General features: G+C 39.9%; 1 protein-coding gene across 2 annotated transcripts; it reads right to left on the bottom strand.

Moving 5' to 3' along the window:
- Positions 1–1,090: 1,090 nt before the first annotated feature.
- pdgfbb (platelet-derived growth factor beta polypeptide b) lies at positions 1,091–14,120 on the bottom strand. 2 transcript variants are annotated; one of them, XM_020651308.3, is made up of 8 exons: positions 13,177–14,120; positions 8,325–8,421; positions 7,030–7,086; positions 5,244–5,437; positions 4,947–5,129; positions 3,510–4,320; positions 3,223–3,361; positions 1,091–2,725 (listed from the first exon to the last, which is right to left on the bottom strand). In XM_020651308.3, exons 1-7 carry the CDS (start codon positions 13,240–13,242, stop codon positions 3,228–3,230), a joined length of 1,542 nt encoding a protein of 513 aa, XP_020506964.2. In that variant the 5' UTR covers positions 13,243–14,120; the 3' UTR covers positions 1,091–2,725; positions 3,223–3,227. The 2 variants fall into 2 exon arrangements, with proteins under 2 accessions (XP_020506964.2, XP_065820967.1); XM_065964895.1 differs by lacking the exon at positions 13,177–14,120 and having other exon boundaries at positions 8,329–8,421.
- Between the last annotated feature and the right edge of the window lie 8,498 nt (positions 14,121–22,618).

Raw genomic sequence — 22,618 nt, 5'->3', positions numbered from 1 at the left:
CGTAGCTGTGCAGTTGAATGCTGAGTCAGTTGGTTGCAGCAGCCAAGAGTTAAGTGGGTAAATGTGAAAAACAAACCACACAGAGAGTGCGAGCCAGAGTTCACCTTTTTCTTTTCTCCGTCTTTCTTTTGTCACATTCAACGAGCCTCATCGCGCTGAACTCATGTGAATTTAAGGAGTCATTACGAAGTCTCTGGAAAGCAGATGCACTCTGTGTAGACACAACACGGCACACAGGCTCGTTGAATAAATCCCTCCCCGGGGTTCATGGGGTGGAGAGAAGAGTCAGAGAGTTCATGGTGACAAGATATAAACAGTCCTATGAATTCTGCAGACACTTTACAATTGTAATGACTGGCACACTATAGGCATAAGCTGAGGTTTGATTTTTGCTATTGTCAGCTAAGTTTGTCATAGCAGTCATTTACGATGCTAATAAGATGAATGCTAATGTCTTTGGTGAACTACTTTTACATCTAGCGTCCCCATTTTTGACTTTTATTAAGATATTTTTAAAATTATTGGAGAAAAAAAAACTTTGTACCTTCCTTTAGTATTAATTGTAAGAGCTTTGGTGATCCCTTAGCTTTTCATCTGTTGCTATAACATCCCTATCACGGAGGTCAAATTTTCTGTTGGGCTACTTACTTCACTTGAGACCAAATTCTGGCTAAACTAATGAGTTTCCCTCTAGCCCCTGCAGTACTTTTGTTTAGTACTAATAAGCATATGTCACCATTCAAGAATGATAAATCTAGATGTTTATCACAAGTGTCAACCTCCAGTGTTGAAAAATGAAGCCGATGCAGAAGCGCAAACAAACTGCAGCTCTTCCGATACCATTTAGCCAAAAATATGTTTGACTACGGAGAGAGCAGCATTGTTCTCTACTGTTGTTTCTCATCAATTTTCTCTTTCTTATTCATCTTGAGACACACTTTAGACCAGCAGCAGCTCCTCTGGATTGCATTTAGCATATTTCAAATTGAGATTTCAGCCTCCTATGAGCGAAATCCTGCAGAAATGCATACATAAATAAATGGGTGGATAAGTAAAACCAAAGAAAGTAATTGTAAAAAACACAAACAAAGAGGTTTTAAGCCCATTAGCTTCTTATATCTTTGTGAAAATAGCATTAGGTGTCAAGGTTATCACAAACATTCAGTTTCTTTTTATCATATCCTGTAGTTTAAAAAAAAAAAAACAGACAAAATCAGTAACAGTTGTCAGTTGGCATAAAGAACAAACAGGTTTTTCAATAACTTAAGATGTTTTGGCTGATTATGAATTATTGGACACAGAGAGCAACACCAGTGTATCTACATGTTGTTACTATAGGCAATATAAAGGACATGAAAACAATATCTACATGAGAAAGGTTTGGCTTTTTGATCACATTTCCTTGTGACTGATTGACTTATTTTAGTCCATTTTGTGTTTCTGTACATGTAAAAAAAAACACATTTTGTAGATTGAAATAACAAACAGTGGAGCAGTTCGGACAAATATGTTGTAGGTAAATGTTTCATCCTCTCGACACATTGATTGTTCCTGTGAGAAGACGGAGGGACAGACAGAACCAGAGAGATTCCTCTTATTGAACACTGAGATGCAGGACTGAAATGTTGGTGTGTCATGAGCCTGTACAGTATTCTCTAGCTCTTAGGGTGTACAAAACAAGCACACATACACATGTTTTTCTTGACACAAAGGTTGCTGTATGATCCTGGGAGGTCACACAAGTTTTGTTCCTCTTTCAAAATGTACTCTGTGTTTCCTGTTTGAACCACCCGGTCATCATGATTGAGTGTTATGCATCTCAAGCCCACTGTTTGAAGTATTTGTTGAAAGAAAAAACAAAAAAAATCCACAAGAAGGGCAGAGATGAATAAATAGGAAACATAGAAGGTAAGGTAACAGGTGTATCACTTTGTTTTTTAGATAGCACCTATTTCTTCACATCTCTGATAAGATGTCAAATCTGTTTGTTCTCTAATCATGTAAGTGATTCCAGTGTTCGCAATGACTTAAATATAATTAAATATGGTTTTTAAAAAAACACTACCGCTGGTTTGGGGAGCTAGTAAATGATATCAGACCTCAGTGCAGAAAATCTACAGCAATTTCTCTCCCTAACACTGAGCCCTCTGTGTGTTAGTTCACTTGAAATTCAGTTGATGCAGCCAGTTGATGATTGTCTCAAAGATTATCCAAACACAATATGAGATTCTTCAATGACACGAGAGTTATGTTCCTTTTTGCGTCCATTCTTCCGTCGAAAGCACTTTGAAGTCCAGTCAGAAAGTCTTTCGGCGACAGACTTGTTCATAAAACCTCGTTAAGAATAGTTTCTGTCCGTGTTCAAGTGCAGTTTCTCTCTGTTGATTTGAAAACCAGGTTTCAAGAAGAGTTAATAAATTGCACTTCAGTTCCACAGTTCTACAGCGATGCAGTTTCATTTGTCAGCTCTCGGGTTCCACTTTTGTCTACGTCGTTGTAGAGGCAGGTTTTCTCTTTACAAGGTCCGCCTTTTATTTATATTCCATTTTCCTCTTACCCTCGTCTTACTCCACCGAGGTGTGGTTACAGGTTCACCAGACAGTCATTAGTAGTGTTACGGAGGAGATCTCTCACAGGACGGGCAGGTTACCAACAAGTGAATACATACTGATAGGAAGGGAGTCACTCTACTACACATCTGGATCAACGAGTTCACTTTGTGGCCCTGAAGGGAAAACACAGGAAGACAGACCTTTATTTTTATTCATACTGGCAAAGTCAATAAAACAGGAGGTTGCAAGTTTCTAGATTGCTTTACGGTTTGGTGGATACATCATGTCCAATATGGCCACTGCCATCATTTGGCTTCAAAAAAGCTCTTCAGTAACCAATGGGAAATGTCACTGAGACTACGTCCATGTTTCATATAATCTAACTAAAATGATTTCAAAATGGAAACTTTAAGGTAACGGAGAACCACCAATCCAAGTCTTTCTGGTTTCAAGGTGGGTTGCCTCCTCCTACTAACAACTTAGTAATCATTCTCCATGTCAGATCAAATCATGCAGCAAGACAGCAGAGTTTTTTATAAATCCTTGAGAATCTCAGCATGATCAGAGAAAGTGAAGGGTATCAACACATTTACTGGTGAACATACAGTACAAAGAAACTCATTGTCACCCTAATTTTCAAAGTCGATTTTCTGTATAAATGTTAACTTACCGTATTTACATCAACATTGCTCTCATGGCTGCTTTGCTGATCCGTTTGCGATTCTTCCTCATCCTTTTCTTTGGACGGGCTGGGGGTATGGGACCGGCAGGCGCTGAAGGTTGCCGCGTGGTCGTCGTAGATGTTGTGTCTGTCAGAATAGGATTTAAAAATTAGAGAAAATCCCTCGCCTTTTCTCTGGTGTTATTGTGAAAATACTGCTGAGATCAAAAAGTATACAAGTTAACAGAAAAGAGAAAAACCAACAACAGACCCTAGGTAATAAAAATGACCCTTACCTGGTTTCTGTGTTGTTACTGTATGCGGATGATGGTGATGTTTACCATGCAGGTGATGATGAATGTTTGATTCCTTTTCTTTCTGCCTTTCCTCCTCCTCTCGTTTCATTTGCTGCTGTCTCAGTATTTCCTTCTCCCTGTCCAGCCTCTTATGAAGAAGTAGAAGCTCTTTTCTCTCCTGCTCCAGTTTTTCCTCCTCAATCAGTAATGTCCTCGCCTCATCAGGAGTCTCATTGCCTCTCTTACCAAGTTCTCGAGGCTCTGGATTTGGCTCTTTGGTCGGTCGGAATTGGGTCCCGATTCTCCCAAGGCCGGGTGCCTCAGTTGGTCTGAATTTGGACTGAAGACTTTGCGTGACAGCGTTGGGGAGGCCACTTGTGTGGCCCTTTGACATTAATGGACTCTGGCTTTGTGCATCCCTTCTCCCCTCAGTATCCTTACCTTCAGTATTGTTAAGCAACAACCTGCCTATGTCATCAACCAACTTGTTCTTTATTTCAGCGCCGACGTTATCCACTGAGGAAACAGTCGTGGTGCCGTTTACGATATGGCCAATCCTCCTCTCCGTATTCTCCAGATTGTCTTTAGTCCCAACGAGTCTGGTTGAGTTTTTGGCCCAGTGTGGAGCCAGAAGAACAGCCTCTCCAGAGCGATGTGTTTCCTCTTCAGCCAGACTGTACCCATGTCTGGGATGACTGAAGGAGTCTCCTCTGGGGCTCCAGTTCTGCTCCAGGAGATCCTCAAGGTGGGCCCTCTGGTTCTGCTTCAGCTCGTCCCACTGATGGAGCTCATCCTTGGAGTGCACCTTGACCTTTGACAGAAAAGTTCAACACATTTCAATTCAGCTTATTCCATTGATCTCAATCAAAATGTTAAACCTACACATTGATGCATTGATCAGATAGATAATATAGCTCCAGTGATCCAGGCATATGTATACAAGTTCTTCTGATAATGATATGAGTGTCAGAATTTCATCATTCATCATTCAGAAAATCCTTTAGTCTGTTTAACGGATGCAACAAGTAAACTACCTGTTTAGAGCAGTGCAGAAGAACTGACTTCCTGTTTTTTATTACATTCTAAAAGCAAACAACAGCATATGGAATATAATGTTAGAGCTAAATATTCAAGTAGTGTCACATTAAAAACTAAGTGTTACAAACACAGCAGGTCAGGGGGCTGCAAGCTGAGCTGTCGCTGATGTTTGCCTAGCTTGTTTGTAGTCACTCTGCCTTTTTCCAATTGAGCATTTAGGTTTAAACACAAATACAAAACATTCACAATGAAACACGTGTAAGTTTCCAAAAAAAACTTTTCCACTAATGAGAACTACAAACACATTGTCTTCCACCTCAGAACATATACACACATAAAACTGCTTAGTGAGGGTTAAAGATTCAACCAATGACATGCAGAACTGAGTTCATACTGTACCTGTGCATGTCCTTGACTGAGTGTCTGGTTTCGGTGCTGGTGGTTGTGCTGTCTGCGAGATGATTTTCTCTTTGGCACAGGGGGACGTGGAGCAGGCTGGCATTGGCACTCCACATGATCGACCACTGACACTACTGCTTTGGCATAGGTGGGTCTTTTGTTGATGTACTCTACCTTCATGACCTGGAGAGAGTTTAGAAAACGTATAACTCTGAGGGAAGCACAAATGTAGCACAGACTTTCCAGGATCCTGGAAATGCATTTGTACATACATTTGTTTATTGTGTGGTAGATTACCTGCAAGTATCGGGTGTGCGTGAATACAGGGACACATTGCAGGCTCTTGGTGTTGCAGCAGCCGGAGCAGCGCTGCACCTCGACGCACGGCGGCCATAACAGGAAGTTAGCGTTGCTGCGGTCCAACATCGCCCGTGTGACCTCGACCACCTCAGTGCGCACTTTGCAGAGAGCCTGCTGAGCCGGCTGAGCGTCTGAGGGAGGAGACATGACTCAGTGTGAGCACAGAGGGATTTTGACACAGAGGACCTCTAAGCACTCACGTGTTAAGGTAGTTATGCTTGTTTCTGAAGTCTATGTCAATATATTTATTTTTGGAACTTTTACATCAGACACAATTTTCACTCTGTAACCGTTGACTCTCTGTAGTCTATTCATGTCTTTTTGCAAGAACTTTTCTTGACATCTCAAGTCGTTTCATGTATTTGAAGTTATTCAACTTTTTTTCAACTTACTACATCACACACATTTTTACATCTCTAATTGTTTGGTGTCTCTTTGTAGTCACTTTATGTCCTTTTGCAACAACTTTTTGTTATATCTCTGGACTGTTTGTGTCTCCTTGTAGTTGTTGTATGTATTATTTCAACTTATTTTTGCATCTCTTGTACTTCTGTGTCTCTCTGTGGTCACTTTACGTCTTTTGTCACTGAAATTCAAATCTGTAGTCATTTTGATTTTCTTTGTAGTTGTTCGGTATGTGGTTTAGTTTTAATTGACTCTATCTGTGGTCATTTTGCAGTTCATGTTGTTGTTCTTAACATCTCAAGTCATTATGCTTCTTTCTGACATTCTGCAGGTCAGGCCCAGGGGACCCTCCTGACCCCTGCACCCAGTCGGCCTGTTCAGTAATCAATCTTGTTATGTGAGTATGAGTGGATGTACATGTGTTAGTATGAGGATAGGTAATAAGGAAGATCTTTTACTATATTTTACATTTTGACAACTAATCTGTGAGTTAAGAATACACGTTTTTTATCCAATAAAAAAGGACCTAAGTCAAAATACACATGGGAGTCTTAACCCTCAGATGTTGCTTGGAGATGTATTTATGGCAAAGCTGAGACGCCTTGTTGCATGTAATGCCATTAAGTTTACTCATTTATCCACAAAGAATCATCTAGCTAGTTTGCATCATGAGTATTAATGACTGACAGATTCAACATTTTAATGCAACTATCCTGCATGAGTATGACAGCAGGAGTAGATATCCTTTGACTTCTTCTGATCAAACTTTGTTCATTTTTATATCGTCTGAAATCCCAAATATTCAGGTAGGCTGCTCCACCTGAACAGTACAATGACACACATATGATACTGGGCAGAGTTCACACGAGGATTAATGTGGGATCATCTCCTCATGCAAGATGGAATCCAGCAAAGTCTGCCACACTGTTGCAGAGTGATGTCTAGTAAATCAGACATCTGCTTTATCATGAGAGCGAGAAAAAAAGGTTAATGGGAAGGATTGTAGCGTGTCACTAAAGCCATACTTGTCACATCAATCAACTCCCAGGGAAACTCAGCTCACAGACCTTCACTAATGAAGGATAGAGAGGATAGAATCAGGAATCCTCCATACAATCACAACAACGCTCTGTTAACCTGTTTAGGAGTTGAAGTACTTGTCCCCCTTGTGCATTGTGAAGGTCATGCTTTTCAAGTTGAAAAAAAGCAACACTGGAGTAACAGTAGTTGTGTGTTTGAAGTTCATGGTACACAATCGCAAACGAAACTTCCAAGACACTCTGGAGGTATAAAAAGAGGAAGGAAGGGGGTTGCTTACCAAGGCTCCTTGGAAGTCTATGACCTCCATTGGTTGCAGAAATCTCGTCCTCCTCGTCTGAGACAAAACAAGAAACACATTAAGCGTCTAACCCGTGTGAACGTGATTGTGTATTCTTTGTGTATAGAGAGAAGTTTGTAGCATGTTCACTGATTCCAGACACTACAAAATTCACGGCCAAAACTAACTTGTAATGCCTGCTTCAAGAAGGGCTTTAAAAATACCAACAAACAAATTCACAATAAACAACATAAAACAAACAGAACGAACAGAAAGCACAAGATCATGCATGAATGAGAGCACCATGAAAAAGGTTTTTATATCTTGATTTTTGATTTGGTTATTTTGTCCAGCATAACTTACATGCCTTACAAAATTCAGGCTTTACAAGACACCTCTTTTTTTTGTGAAAAACCAAAGTAGATGTACTGATTACTGAAACATGATCTATGACAATAAGCCATGACATTTCTCTCAAGCTGTAGAGACAAAAATTGGCCAACTTGTAAGTTTTACATTTTAACAAGCCCTAAAATGAAACAAGTCAGACTCAAATTTGAGTTCTTTAGGTAAGATATTCCACATAATGATCGCCTGAATGAAAAAACGCTAAGGCCTTCCAGCGTCCGCTGTAAGTGGGTGTGTACATGTGAGACTGCACAATAGATTGGAACAGAGGGTAGAGGGCAGTAAGCATGAAGAGAGAGAGAGAGAGAGAGAGAGAGAGAGAGAGAGAGAGAGAGAGAGAGAGAGAAATGTTTTGGTAAAAGTTTGTGCTTTGATAAATCTGATCATTTGTGTGTTTTGGTTTGCGTGCTTCCACCGGCTGGTTTTCTGTTTGTCTGAGAGTGTTTTATTACTGGTGATGTTTACAAGTCACAGCTAGGGTAAAAACTGGACTGGGGTTAAGTTCTTGAAGACGTTTGCATCCAATCTGAAAGCTTTCTTTATTTCTAAAATGACTGAAAGCTTTCAAAAACTTTAAACATGTCCTGCTTAGGTAGATCATTTCATAATTCTTTTGTGTTTTGATTCGTTTTACTTGATTTTAAAGCTTTTCGATCCTATAGTTTGAAAGGAGGTCAGATGTGCGAAAGCTTTCTTAATCCATACAGCAATCTATCATCCTTTAACCTGAAGTAATAAAACACAAAAATCGTATTCTAAGCGAGTTAAAATGTAAGCTCCAGATTGAGGAAATTCAGGATGCTGATACTGTGTTAGTATCCATAATAACGCCCCCGTTACTGAGTCTGGGTTCATCATAAGTAAAAGCAGAATGTGTTGGTCTTTACCTACGGAGTCAGAGAGCAGCAGCAGCTGGAGGTCCTCTATGGAGGAGATGGGACTGTTTCTAACCAGCTCCACCAGGGCTGCAGGCAGAGGCTCCCCCTGAAACACACACACACACAAACACATATGAACATTGATATAACATGCAATACTCAGCAACATCTTAGTACATGATTATAGGTATATGGGAAAAGTCACATCGCCCTTTGGACAATTCTCCAGCAGTGCACAGGTCTGTGAGAGCAGTTCCCACCATGTGTTCATCCTGCTTTTGAAATTAAAGGTTTCCAAACAATTCCTCTGAGGAAATGGAATATGACTGCAGAAAGTCTGCAACAACCATTTCACACGTGTTTTAGTGTGTAAAGACTGGAAACTTGGGCCTGTTTTCGCTCTTAAATGGACAGGACTTCAAATAATAAGACTTGTGTAACAACAAAATCAACTAAGCTTTGACCACATACATTCAGACCAAACCCAAGCAGCATCTCTACTTTGTGATTCTATGGACTGAGTGTGGGTTTAACCCCCACTTGTCATTAATGGCTAAGACAGCCAGAGAGAGGGGAGAAAGAGAGGGGGAAGGAGGTTGGGGGGGGGAGTATTAACCAAAGCAGACACACAATGGTCACTAAGAGCGGGGTGAATGACTATTGGCGTTGTGTCTTCTCATCTGCTAACATTTAGGGGTCAGAGGAGTCAGGAAGGAGTCAGGAAGTGGGGGAAGGAGTGATATAAGGAGGAGGAGAGGAGGGAGGTATCTGGAGAAAAAAAAGGATAATGGATGAATAAAAGACGAGTTTAAAATGGACGAGGATCAGACTGGGGTCGAGACACTTCCTATAAGCTGCTCGACTCTTTAACCACTGATTTGTGAAAGAGTGTGTATCAGCTATATGTGACTACATCCTGATGTTGTCAAAGCATTGTCATTACACTCTGGCCTCCGTCCAATCGATACAATTAACACAGCCGAGTGAGAAAGTATTGTTTGTTTTATGTAAAATCATTTTGCCCCACTTATTGCAATGAATTCAGACTTTTGGAATGTGCTTCCTGCGGATGCTGTCCCTGCAATAAGGACAAAATTGTTGTAAATTGTGCAGCCCGATGGTCAAAGCGGTGGTACAGAATGACTCAAGACCTCAACCCAGAGGTAAGCAGTACACACGATGAATGAGGAAAAACAATGATTGATTCTTCAAATGGTTTTTCTAATTAATGGCGATAAAATAAGACTTTTACAATGTGTTTATTGTGAACGCTCATACAGCGGCATCACGGTAAACATGCTAAATATTGTTTAGCTCTCAAGTTGACGTTTTCATTGTAACCTTCGTATGGACTACAGAGGAGAATAAGCTTTAAGGTCACTCTGGTTCAATAAATCAAATGGTAACATTTCTGTTTTTGTAAATAGTTCCCTTGTAAATGTCCAGTGTCTTGTTTAAATGTTAATGAGCGTTTGGGAACACACAATTTTGCACCCCATCCTTTTTGGTCCATGTGAGAATTCAATCAGGTTGTGCAGAGTTTAATGAATCCCTACGGGGAGGCTGGTTGCAGCCAAAGGAAGCAGCCATCCATGCATGAACGTGTATTCTCATCCTGCCTGTACGACATGCCATTGACTTTCCTCCATTGTTGTTCAGCTTTTCAGAGAGTCCAACTGTACAGCGGGGAAATGCCTGCTGTATTACACTAACATCTCTGTTTCAGAGCTGCCCATGGCCCCAGAGGAGTCATCATGATGATTTCTTCCCCTTCGCCAACTGGAGCAAATCTGCCCAGCTTGGCTAATTGTGACTGATGTTAATTATAGGATGTGTGCCTTTGTTCGCAGTGGTGCCTGCCGTCATGGCGATTTGTGTCTAAGCAGGAAACACTAAATAAACACTTGGAGTCGGATAAACAAAACAAATGTAAACAAATTCAATAGTTGCAGACGGAACGTGTAAATCCCCATGGATATTTTATGTAACTCATGGCCAAAGATTGTAACACACTTAGGCCTGTTAGATACTGATTCTGTTAACATTTAAACATTGGCCGAAACCAAAGTTTGTTTAAAAAATATTCTTAATATGGTGGATGGCTGACACTTCATAAGCTTTGACTAACGTTACACTCTCTGCTAGCAACACATTGTAATTGTTCTTGTCATACCATACATTTCCTGAAACCAGATCCATTTTTGGCCCAACTGGTTAAGGAATCAGAGCTATGCATTATTACCCAATACCACATGTTGGGTAGTGCTGTTACTAATAGTTGGCAGTATGCGTGCAACTCTATTTACATTGAATCTATCGAGATGTTTTTGAGCTGCAGTGACTTTCCCTCTTTTTAAGTCAGAGAGTTCAAATCATCTCACGTTTGAAAAACCCAGATTTTGACATATTCCAGCATCCGAAGCGTGCAACCCCATTCCCTGGAGGTCTGTTGGACATATTGAGGAATGCCAGGTACAGGCAGAGGCTGCAGGGGGGCAGGAGGAGGGGCAGGAACATCTAATCGGACATAATTAGAGGCTTGAGTTTGCTGCCGGCGCGGCGGCAGCACGTGTGAGGTTTCACATGTAGCCGTTAAAACTCTGCCTCCACGTGCACAATGCTGCAGATGTGAATGAATGGGACTTGAATTAACTCCTATGCCATATTGTATCACTTATTTAAAAAAAAATTTAAAGGTTTTAGCTTAAAGGTAAACAAATTCCTCTTTGGTGGTCCATCATTAAATGTATATGCTAATTATGTTGTACTTTTTTTTGTTACCCGGCTTTTAAATGAAGGCTGAATCCCAAAGCTGGATCTTTATTATAGACTTTTTTATATGGATCTTTTTACACAGACTCCATCATTTCACAAGTGCTACACTGTCACTTTTAAATTAGACTTGGGGGAATTCCTAGTTGCATACCTCAAAGCCCGTCAAACTTTGCATTTTCTTTCACATGTGCTGCCTACAGAAGCCATAAAATGAAAAGACAGGCTGATGACAGGAACTTAAAGTCATCCATCATAAGTGTGTTTAACTCTTTTAGTCTTTATGCGAGTAGATTATGCATACACTTAAATGTGATTGTACATGTGAATCAAAGAGGAATGAAACCACTTGTGACACCCGTTATTGAGAAGACGCTATAGGAGGTTATACAGTATTACTTTGACGTGACTAACGTTTGATGTATCTTTGACATCTGAGGATTTCAAACATGTGCATTAGTTTCTCAGTTTTGGAAGATAACAAAACAAGTCCATACGACCGAAAGGGAAACTACTACAGCAAACTAAAGGCAACTACTTTTTGATTTGTTCAAATCTCCATTTCCTGTGACTGACATGCTAACATTATGTTTTTACCTCCATTTCATTCTTACTGACACCAGAGAATGCATTATGGAGATGAATACCCGGAGTAAAAAAAAAAAAAACAGTAATCTATAGACTACTGTATATTTAAACAAAAGAGGCAACTTTTTTCTTTCAAAAATCAACATTGCATTACTGTCAATCCTCAACTGACTGAGAAAAGACCCTCGGTATGGTTATGTCTTGCTGTTTGACCGCAGCAGACGGTCACACTTTGCCCATCTATCCAACACGCATATTATAGCCTACTACTTCCTGTTTTTGTTTCGCAACAAATGAAAATGTAATTACGGCAAATGTGGATTTAAAACCATTTTTTCCCTTTCCCCATACTTAATCAGATTGCCTACTTAGACTTGAATATTGGCCAATACAAAAAGATATGATTGTAAAAGTGTTTGGTGACAGTTAGCTAGCTTTGGCTGATGCTACAATCTCTTTTAGCAGTCCTCCTCTTCATCGACACTATAAAACAGCGTTTTCCATTTACAGCCTGAAGAGATATTATTACTCGAGGCTTCTGGAGAATAAGAAACATGTCAAATATGCAAACATAGGCTACGGCATTGGCTCAGTCCATTGACTGGAGTACTCTACGATGCCCAAATCTGAATATTAGACAGCAGGCCTATAGGACCTATTTCTGAAACTGGTAGGCCAATCCTTTACATTTTCTCACAGAATATCTGATACTTGTATTTGATCAACTCTATCTGTAATCATCAATTACAATTCAACATTCCAGACACAAACTTGAAAATCCAAAATTCACAGTTAAAAATCTAACGAGGTAATAAAATATTGTACATTTAAGCCGTTAAGAAAGAAGAATAGAGCGTTGATAGTGTCACTGCAACGTTGAACTCTAAACCATGAGGTTGAAGTTTAATCATGGTGAGCACTGACATTAATTACAGCCTTGCTCAACATCTGGAACAGCATCCATAAACATCACTTCACCACGTGGAGCAGCCAGCTGTGAAAGAGCCTATCATGGCAGCCTGTGCTTCCTGCCTCCTCATCTTTAGACACAGAGGACGACCTCTGCATTGTGTATGCCCCTGGGCACCCATTCATTAAGCCAGCTAATGAGAGGAATAACAGTTATTTATTGCGAGGATACCATCAATTTCAGAAGCAGTAAAAGGGAATCAGATGATTTTGTTAAGCTGGCCTACTGAAGCAGGTGCACTCACTCCAAATGTATAAAACTCACCTGGATTATATTATCATGTTGGCTAGTGTTGGGTTTGGAAAGGATAGCACACATGCTCTTATGATAGAAGATACAAGAAGTATAAAATAATATTTAAAAAATCAAAAGGTTTTGACATAAGTCAGTGTCAGTGCTCTGGTAAAGTGTTCAGGAAGGTGTTAAATTTGTCTACCTTATTTTAAGAGTTTAATATTTGACTCGAGGTGAAACATCTCTTAAGGTGCCCTAACAGTCATAAAAAGGTTCCTGTCATTGACGTAAACTCACCTCGGCGACGCCAAACCGCAGACACGCCACCAGCAGCGCGAGCAGCAGCTGGACCCACGAGCTCATCTTGCTGCCCAGCCTCGAGCCTCGGACCGGGCATTTATGGAAGCGCGAGAGTGCCTCACTCCTCAGCACTGCGCGCGTGGGGACAGCGGCTCGCCCTTTAAAACTGCGCGCGCGTGGACGGCTCGTCTCCCTCCCTCGCGGTCGTCTCTCTCCAGCAGAAGAGATATCCGAAAAAAACAAAGTAGAAGAAAAGAAGAGGGAGAAGACCAGCGGCCACAAAGTTTCATGTGTTGAAATGAAATCTCCAGTAAAATGATCAAAATCCAAAGTTTTTTAATTCACGTTTCTTCAACGTGATGTTGTCTTGTATTTCTCCTCGAGCAAGAATTCTCTCTATTCTCTCCTGTAATGTGCAAGAATATTGCAATAATTACAATCGAAAGAAGAATTCATGACATTTCCAAACATCAGGGGTCCATACTTGACAAGATGAAACTTTCCAGGACGCTTACAAAGTAGGAAAACTTTGAATCATGCCGATTTTGTCCTCTTTCTTTGCGATAATCAATTGAAAATCCACTTAAGTTCTCTTTTTTTCCAGTAATGAATGGTCTCTTTCAACGTGGTGTCTCCAGAAGTCTGAAATATATGGTCAGCTCTGTAGTTTGCCTTCCTCTTCTTCCAAGGAGTCTTATCAATAAGCAGAGCTCTGTGTGGCTCGGTGCGCCTCAGCCCTGGACCTGCCTGATTACGCAGTGCCGATGATGATGATGATGTTGGTGGTGGTAGTGGTGGTGGTGGTGAGGGTGAGAGCAGATTTCCAAGAGTACTCTCCTGTTGGTCTGTTCCACAGTATCTCTCTCCCGCCCCCTGCCTGAAGAATGGGTGATAATCTGCACACAAAGGGTCCACAAACGCCTCACACCAGCTCTGAGCAATATTTCCTCTGTTGTGAATCATTTATGCAGATATTTCTGAAGGCTGGGCCAACATGTGGGTTTGTCTGTAGATCTGAATGGTGTTTTCTGACCACATGATCTGAAAGTATGATCAGTTCTGATCATATAAATGTCAGTGTAAAAGAGCAGTGGTCATTCATTAGCCTGCATTTCAGAGTGAGTTATTATAACTTTATTTAGTTCAAGATTTCATACCAAATCATTTTCTGCAGGTAACTAAATGTGACTTTATTTTGTTGATTAATCTTAGAATATTGTGAAAATGAAAATTAAATCAAATTAAATGCAATAGTCAAATGCTACTCAAACAATTTAAAACACAATTTATAGAGATATAAGTCAATTATAACTTACCTTTACAACTTTTAAATACGTTTATGGACTCGTAGTGGTGTTAGACTTTGAACACAGCTCTTTAAAAATGAAACACTGTCCTATTGAAATAAAGAATCAACATGTTTTGCACACATTATCATTTTCTGCACACCAAATACTTTTGGAGACTTGACTTTTAACATCTAAAGTATTTACTTTTACCCCAGGATGTCATTAAATGCAGCATTAAAGGTCACATATTATCCTCCTTTTCAACCAGTTTAATAAAGTTCTGTGAAGTGTCTTGCTCAAAATCCACTCTGATCCTGTATTTTATCATGTCTGTAAACCCCTCTATTTCAGCCCTGCTCAGTACAGGCTGTTTCTGTGTCTGTACCTTTAATGCAAATGAGCTGTGTCTGACCACGCCCCCTCTCTGGAAGGGCTTGGGTGGCTCCAGCTTTCTCACTCCATGCCCAGTTGTTTACGGTGAGAAGGCAGACTCAGAGGGCAGAACAAACACCTAGCTGTGGGAGTGTCACAACTGGGGGAGAGATTACTGCTCTTTGTGATGTCATAAAGGGAAAATCTCCAAACGGCCTGTTTGAGCACACATTTTCTGAAAAGTGGAGCAGGCAAAAGATGGAGAGGATGGATTTTCTCATTATTGGGGGGTTTGTAGACAGACTATGGACACACATTAGTGCCAAGTGTAGTTTGTATAATATGTGACCATTAGGTTTAAATACAGCACTTTCCAATTGTAATAAAGAATACACAATATTTCATAGCTTTATCCAAAGAATACTATGATATTTGATAATATTACACACATGGTCATTTCCGCATTCCAACTGTTACTTTAAGTTCTTCTTGTGTATTAATGGACTTTTGGTTAAAAAGGTCTTTGAATGCAGCTTTTTGACTTGTAATGGAGTTCTTCCCATTTAAATAAATGATTTTCAATAAATGATAGGCTACCTCACCTCCTCTATCACTTATTTACACATTTCGGCATTTCTTTTGGTCAGACTTTAATTTATGATCTTAATTAACAAAAAAAAAGTGAACATCATTTTTTTAACCCTATCTAGTGTTATTCGAAACACATTTCTTGGTACATTTATGGACATTTACTTAAGTAAGCTTTAAATACAGCACTTTTTATTTTCACTGTTAACGGATATACAACATTTTATGCATCTGTTTTAGAGCTAATAAGATGAAGCCAACCCCTTTACAGACACATTCTGGTTGAAATGTATGAATAACAACTACCCTGTCATTAATATTGATGGCTTTAAATTAACATCTTGTGAGAATTAGTGCCCTTTTTTTATTATCATGAACAGTGAAAATGTATTGATCTGAGTTTAACGCATGGCCATATTGTCCTGTTTAAATGTATCTGAGTTTATAAACGCACATACACTGTTTTGCTTCAAAAATAATTATGTTAAATACAAGATCACTTAAGCTAGGTCAACTTACTGTATATGAATTACCCACGATCGTAAAGTCAGAGCATTGCGTAACAGACCTTTATTCTTGGACTATTGCTGGAGAGGTCACAGGGATAGTTGCCATGCCAACTGACTCCTCTTGTTACCTCAGCATCACTGCTAGCCAGGCTATCAGGACTCAAAAGGTGTTTCTAAATATCACCCAAGTTATTCTCAGAGTGCTGACCTTTGATGGTCGCTCATGTTTAGAGAACATTTGTGAACAATGCCTGGCGGTGACTTCTGCGTGTTCAAACTCAGACGACCCAGGACCAAATATAGTCTGCAAGCCAGACAGACAATCAGACTTATAATAATAAAATGTGACATATGGAAAAAGCAAAGAGTTTTTATCACTGGGAAATAAAAAACGTAAAGTTGAAGCACATAAAACAACAAAACTGCTCAATATATTCATACCTTACCCATTCTGACTAAAAGCATTAGAGACAATATCCTGACTCAAACTGTTCCATACTGTAGCTACATGAACATTTTCCCCAGAGTCAGTTAAGTCTTTTCTTCCAGTTCAATCATGGCCCAGTGAATAATAGGATGCCATTGTTTTTCTAACAAGAGTCAATGGAGGAAACAGCATGAGCTATGGAGCTATATTTACACACTGTTTCATATTTGCACGTTTGTCCAAGGCCCCTGGTAAAGTGGACTAACAATTGGGACTGTGGACACCAATGCAGACCCACGCTAAAGATCAAATCATATGACCATGAACAAATAAAAAAACTCTTACTGTACTAATCTTACTGTATTAGTAGAGATAAAAGCTAACTGTTCTTTTTATTCTAAAGTGACATGACCTTGATTATAAATCATAAAAAAATGAGCGAAATATAGACATTTGCAACTAATATGAAACCCTCTTAAGCTGGTTTGCATCCTAATAATCAGAAGGATCTCAGTTTGGACACATTAAAAGGTTCTCTAAGCTGGTCATGGAGTTCCACAAGGTTTGGCCTTATATATTTCTGGAGATATATCAGGTTGCCTTCAGCCTTCAAAATATAAAATATTGTCAGGAAACATTTTACAAATATTCTTGTTATGCAGATGATACTGCATTATACTGATCAATTAAGGCAGATAAAGAAAAATAATCTTTGTAAATAATTTAATAATGAGTACGGTCTGGGCTGCTCTTTTTGGGAAGTGTCTTGAGATAGCATACAGTATATACACTATACAAATAATGATTGATTGATTGATTGATTGATTGATTGATTGATTGGGCCAAACTGTGACAGACACACATTATCTCCTAAATTCCACTAAGAATTCTGGAAGGTCAGTTTGATCAGGACGTGTCCTTCAACTCCCACATAAGAAATTATATTTTCTCCTATATTAGCTTTTCTATTTGGTCAAATCTGCTTTACATTAAGTGTCAGGATTTTTGCTTCCTAAATAAAGTTATGGCAATGAATTGTGTATCATTGGCAGGGGTGTTATGCAGGAACCCGTCCTGAGTTGTTAGTGTGTTTGAGGAGAAAGAAGAGAGATGAAGGAGAAGGAGGATGAGGAGAAGAGAACCGCTTATGACTAGAGGTAGGGATTTTCCCACTGGGACCTGCTTCAGTTCGCACTGTGGATTTTCTTGTTGACGCACACACTCACACCTGCAGCTGTAACATCTCACCACAACCCAACCATCGACAGCCATCCATCATTTCTACAGAGGAGACAACTTTAAAAAAAAAACACACACACACACAAAAAAGTACTGGACATGCACCAGTAACTAGTTTTTGAGTGTTTGACAAAAACAGATGAGTCATAGCATGTAAGTAAAATTCTGCCAATGTAGAAATAACTGCACACAGTCTTGCACATGTGGAAGAACTGTAGTGTGAAGGAAATCACACCCCCTCAAATACTGGCACACACACAAACACACACACACACTGTCCTAAGCTCATAACCAAATTTCACCATGAACAGAGTACAGAGGGCCCTCTTTGTGGAACAATCGAGTGAGAAATGACAGCACACGCTCAAATATTTAAGAGCTTTTCAGAGGATCCGGAGAAGGTCAGAGCACCCTGAACTAATCTCCTATCGAACAATGATGCCATTTGATTTCCTGCGTTTTCTGTCTCTGGCTGAAAAGCTTCGCTGGTTAATTTGACGCAGTAATTGCAAAGTTGTGTCCTCATCTCCCGGTCGGCTGCCTGAGATAAAAAACATCCATCTACTGTATTTGTGCAGTTCCTAGGGTTTGTGTACGTGGACGCTGATGTGCACTTATGTTGCTGCTGCCACACGATTCAGAGTTTGGAGAGGGGGACCATTGACCCTCGATTAGTCGTGGGGATAGACTCTCTGCAGCGCGTGTCTGGGAGATAATAGAGGATCATGTAGACCAAATGGACTAATGGGAAGTTATTAGTTGGCCCCTCGAGCCTCAAGTATGACCGCTGGCCCTGGATCTCAGGTTTCCAAACCGCAGGAGGAGGAATGTGGCCAAAACAGATCAAACAATGAAACAGGGATGGATCCAGAACCAGAAACCAGAAGCTTACATATTTATTACAGCAAGCAATCGTAAAATACTCTATTTGTACTCCATCTCTACAGATAGATCAAGCACATACACAATCATAATACAGCTTGAGCGTATATGGTGATTTGTAGAGCCATTTTTTAATGTTTATGCATATTGTATGTGTTCATTTTGCTATATCATAAAGACTATTTGGATCAAAATCATATTTTGGGGGATTTATTATTAATCTGATAAAGATCGCAAAAGACTCCTGTGGCAAAGTTCACGTATGTCAAACAAGAGACCACAACAATGATCTTTAACTGTTTCTGTCCATTATTGTGTGTTCTTGAGTTAATTTCTTTTCTCTTATACATCCATATTTTGGCAGGAAGGAGCAGAGTTTTGGCTGCGTTCATTATGACAGAGTTAAAGCAGCTCAAACTCTTCATGTCTCAGCAAGGATCTGTCAACGGCAGCTAACGAACGAGTCTGAATGAGAGAGAGAGATTGACAGCAAAGAATTGTTGGAATGCACTCTATTGAAACAAGGCCGGAGAGAGAGAAGGGAAAAGTATAGGAAAGGAAAGACAGACAGATAGATAGACCGACAGTGAGACATGTTTGGTGACAGGACACATAAAAGCCCCCCAAAAGGCTAATAAAAAGCCAATGTAGCCCATCTATGTCAGGGAGAAGGAGCTTAGACTTGTCTTTTGGCAAGCACAGAGTCAAGTCCTCTCTGGACAGGAGCCAGCAGCAGGACCCTCTGATGTAGCAAGTGAAGCTAATTAAAAGGCATGTAAGTCTCACAGCTGATTCATTCAGAAGGCATCCTTTAGCTTACTCCAGCTAATGCTCGCTGAGGTCATAGTCGACCCCCATTGTCCTTGTGTTTAAGATTAAGTAAATCGCAGTGGGGATATCTGAGCTTAATTCTTTATCTTAAAATATGATCCAGCTTCACCAAAATTGCAGATTTAAATTGTGTGGGGGATTTTGCATTTTGGTTAATGCAGAATAATAAGAGAGGTCAGGAATATTCCACTCTGCCTTCCTTCATCTTCTGGTCTGATAATCAAAACATTCATCTAATACAGTGCCTGGTATCTCTCTCTCTTTCCCCTTCAAAAACTAAGCTGTTCCACTTAGAGCCCCCCCAATAGTCCTGGAGAACTTTGGCTGTGAACATAATTTATGTATTTGCAGCGTGTTGGTTGGTTTCAACTTTCCCTGCGCACTAATGTTTTTGTTGCATGTTCTGTAGTTGTGATTTCATTTAAAACATGCATTTGCATCTGCAGTTGTTGTTTTACCTTATGGAAATCCTCTGGGCCATGGCAGCGATCTTCCCCTTTTTGCCCCCCCCCCCCATGAAAAGGCATATCTGAACTTTATCAACTCCTTCATACAAACACAAGCAAATGCACAAGCAATGAAATCATGCATTAGGCCATTCAGCCGACGCAATGTTAATCTTATTGGAAAAGTTGCAGCTTGTAGTCTGTAACTGACAGTACTGAATTTTACTAGGTGTCATTAATAAGCCAAAATATTAGCATGAGTTTGGGCATGTTTTCTCGGTGGACTGATCAGGGCGAAAGTGACGTTTCATGGAAGCACACCTAAAATGTAAGTGCCCTGGTATATTGTTGAAAAAGAACCTGACTCTCCTATTAAAGTCTGTCCCATTGTTGCTATTGTTGTTGTTGGCGTAACCAGTAAAGTTCCCACAGTGATTTTTTTTTGTGGTATTTTTTTCTGATTTTTCTCTTCAAAACAGCTTCAAGGGTGAGAGAGATTATTGATCAAAAGAATGATTTTCTTTGTAAAATCACCAAATTCTGTATTCTCTCTCAGTCTTCTCCAAAATGTTCTCCATGTTCTGTTTTCTGAGAAGGGCCAGACCGAGCTGTTCACACTGTGTCAGCATTTTATTTCCCCATCATCTGTTGGATGTGGGATCTGCTGACGAGGACTATATGAAGAACACCAACAGATCGAGTGAAGATGGTCCACACTGCGCTGCAGAAAATAAACACCTCCATGAGGAATGCCTGGTTTTGTTCAGCTCCAAGAGGAGCAGCAGCATTCCTCTGCCAGCCTCCCCTCCCCTGTCCCCTCACAGGGGACTTCCCTGCTCCTTACTGTACTCACACTATTCTCCAATGAATACCACACAGGCACTCATTTACTGCAAACAGCTTACATATTAATAATTGTGACTTTTACCTCTCTCCTGTAAAGCTGGAGTCAATTTAGTTTCACTCTGAAAGCCTTTTTGATCTTCAAACAAGCACTCCAATACAAGCACTAGTCATCTATAGATACAACATTTTAAGGTTTTATTAACTCTAATAAGGTATGATTTCAAACCTGAGAGGAGAAGGTTAACAGAAAGCTATGTTACAAAGGAAAAACAAGTATGACAAACCACACACATTTACTTGAAATTTACTTGATTTTAACATAATTCTCTAACTGGGCGAAACTTTTGATTGGGTGAAAAAAACGCAAGGTTACAATAGGTTAAATGTTTTAAATTAAACAGTTTCACAAGCATTTGTATTACAGATAACTGCAGCAGTTATAAGACATGACTTGATGTCCCCGGGTCATATAGTCAGGTGGAATGCAGAGGGCCATGGCTTAGTTTTGCTTGCGATGAGGTGAAAGGGGTCGATGTCTCAGACAGATATAGACATAAGTCTACCGAGATTCATCACATAACAGACAGAAATAGAGAAGGAAACAGAATTAGAGCGGGCGCAGTTGAGCGGGATTACAGGTGTATTTGTAACGGTCAATCTAAAAATGCCTCCGTGAACTTTGTCTTGCTTCGTTTTTTTTCTTTTTCTTTTTCAGTGAAGTGTCTGAGCCTCCTCCCAGTCGTTCCTGTTTACAAGGTTACTTCCTGATGACGTTGTGCTGAGTGTGTCATCGTCCGTCATCTGGTATTCCTCTCAGAAACTAGGACCCCTGTGTGTGTGTGTGTGTGTGTGTGTGTGTACAGCGTGTGGGTTGGCATGTATAGCCTTCTTAAACGATCCTGTCCTAATTCATTCATTCCACGGACAGAACTCATACAACAAATACACATATACTTCTGATTGAGGATTGTATTAACAATCCTTTGGGTTAATTTCCTAAACCTGTGGACCTCATCTGTCCTGCCTGCAGGTTACACATGGCCACATCCTGCAGCAGAGGACATGACATTGTTCTTCATGGAATGACTCATTTGAAATTGTTTATCTTACCGTCATAAACTGACCGTAGTAACCTAAGACAAAAATACTAATGTCTCCATTTTGATATGAGAAAAAAAACAACAGAGTTTTAAATAGTGAGATGAGTCACTTGCATTAGTAGCGTGTAGAGTCACATGTGGTGACAAGTTGTCTTTAAATATCTGATGTATCGAGAAGCATTAAAATGACAACAATTTCTCAGATTCCCTGTTTCTATAACCGGTAATCCGACATCATAGAAGCATTATACTGTATACTGTTGAGAAGTAAACTTGATACAACACAAGCATGTGTAGCATCCAAACATCAGACCAACCAAAAAGTGATAGAATATGGTTCCTTTTTGCCAGATGATGAGATGATTATGCTCAGGTCAACAATTCATTACAATATTACATTTAGTAGCATTTCACCATTCTATAATTCAGTCAAATATATTAAATATTTCAAATTTGTGGGCGTATATGTCCATCACATTATTTAATACAACTATGCTTTATCATTTCGGAAACCATAGTTTGACATTCTGTTTTCATTCTTGCACTAAACCACACGATGGCTTCCACTGCAAGATGATACCCATAAGACATTGTATTTTGTTTTAAGTATTGATTGACTTGTTGAGTTTGTATTGGTTTATAAATGGACATTGGTCTTAGAGAACACAAAAACTAAACATTAGGCATTTTGGAGCTCTTTTCCGTAATTTAAGCACCTGCTCTGAGAGGCTACTCGCATGCCTACTGGTGATATCTTCTTCTTCTGCCATATAAATCTGCGTTAGGTCTGTTTAAGGTGAAAATAAAAACTTTAAAGATCCACTGAAAAAGACATAAAATACAAGGTCAGGTAGCGGCAGGTAATTATTGTGACACACCCTGGCTTTTCGTAATTTGGAAGTGCTTTCCT

This window comes from Labrus bergylta, chromosome 16, assembly GCF_963930695.1.
Source record: "Labrus bergylta chromosome 16, fLabBer1.1, whole genome shotgun sequence".
Classification (NCBI taxonomy): domain Eukaryota; kingdom Metazoa; phylum Chordata; class Actinopteri; order Labriformes; family Labridae; genus Labrus; species Labrus bergylta.
The sequence above is the reverse complement of the archived record's forward strand: the minus strand, read 5'-3'. Positions and strand labels throughout refer to the sequence as shown.

Excerpts from the sequence above, each read along its gene's own strand:
- pdgfbb (XM_020651308.3), bottom strand. The coding sequence starts at position 13,242 with ATGAGCTCGTGGGTCCAGCTGCTGCTCGCGCTGCTGGTGGCGTGTCTG. Across the intron at positions 5,130-5,243 it reads CGCACACCCGATACTTGCAG|GTCATGAAGGTAGAGTACAT; the intron begins GTAATCTACCAC and ends AACTCTCTCCAG. Across the intron at positions 3,362-3,509 it reads AGTAACAACACAGAAACCAG|ACACAACATCTACGACGACC; the intron begins GTAAGGGTCATT and ends CTATTCTGACAG.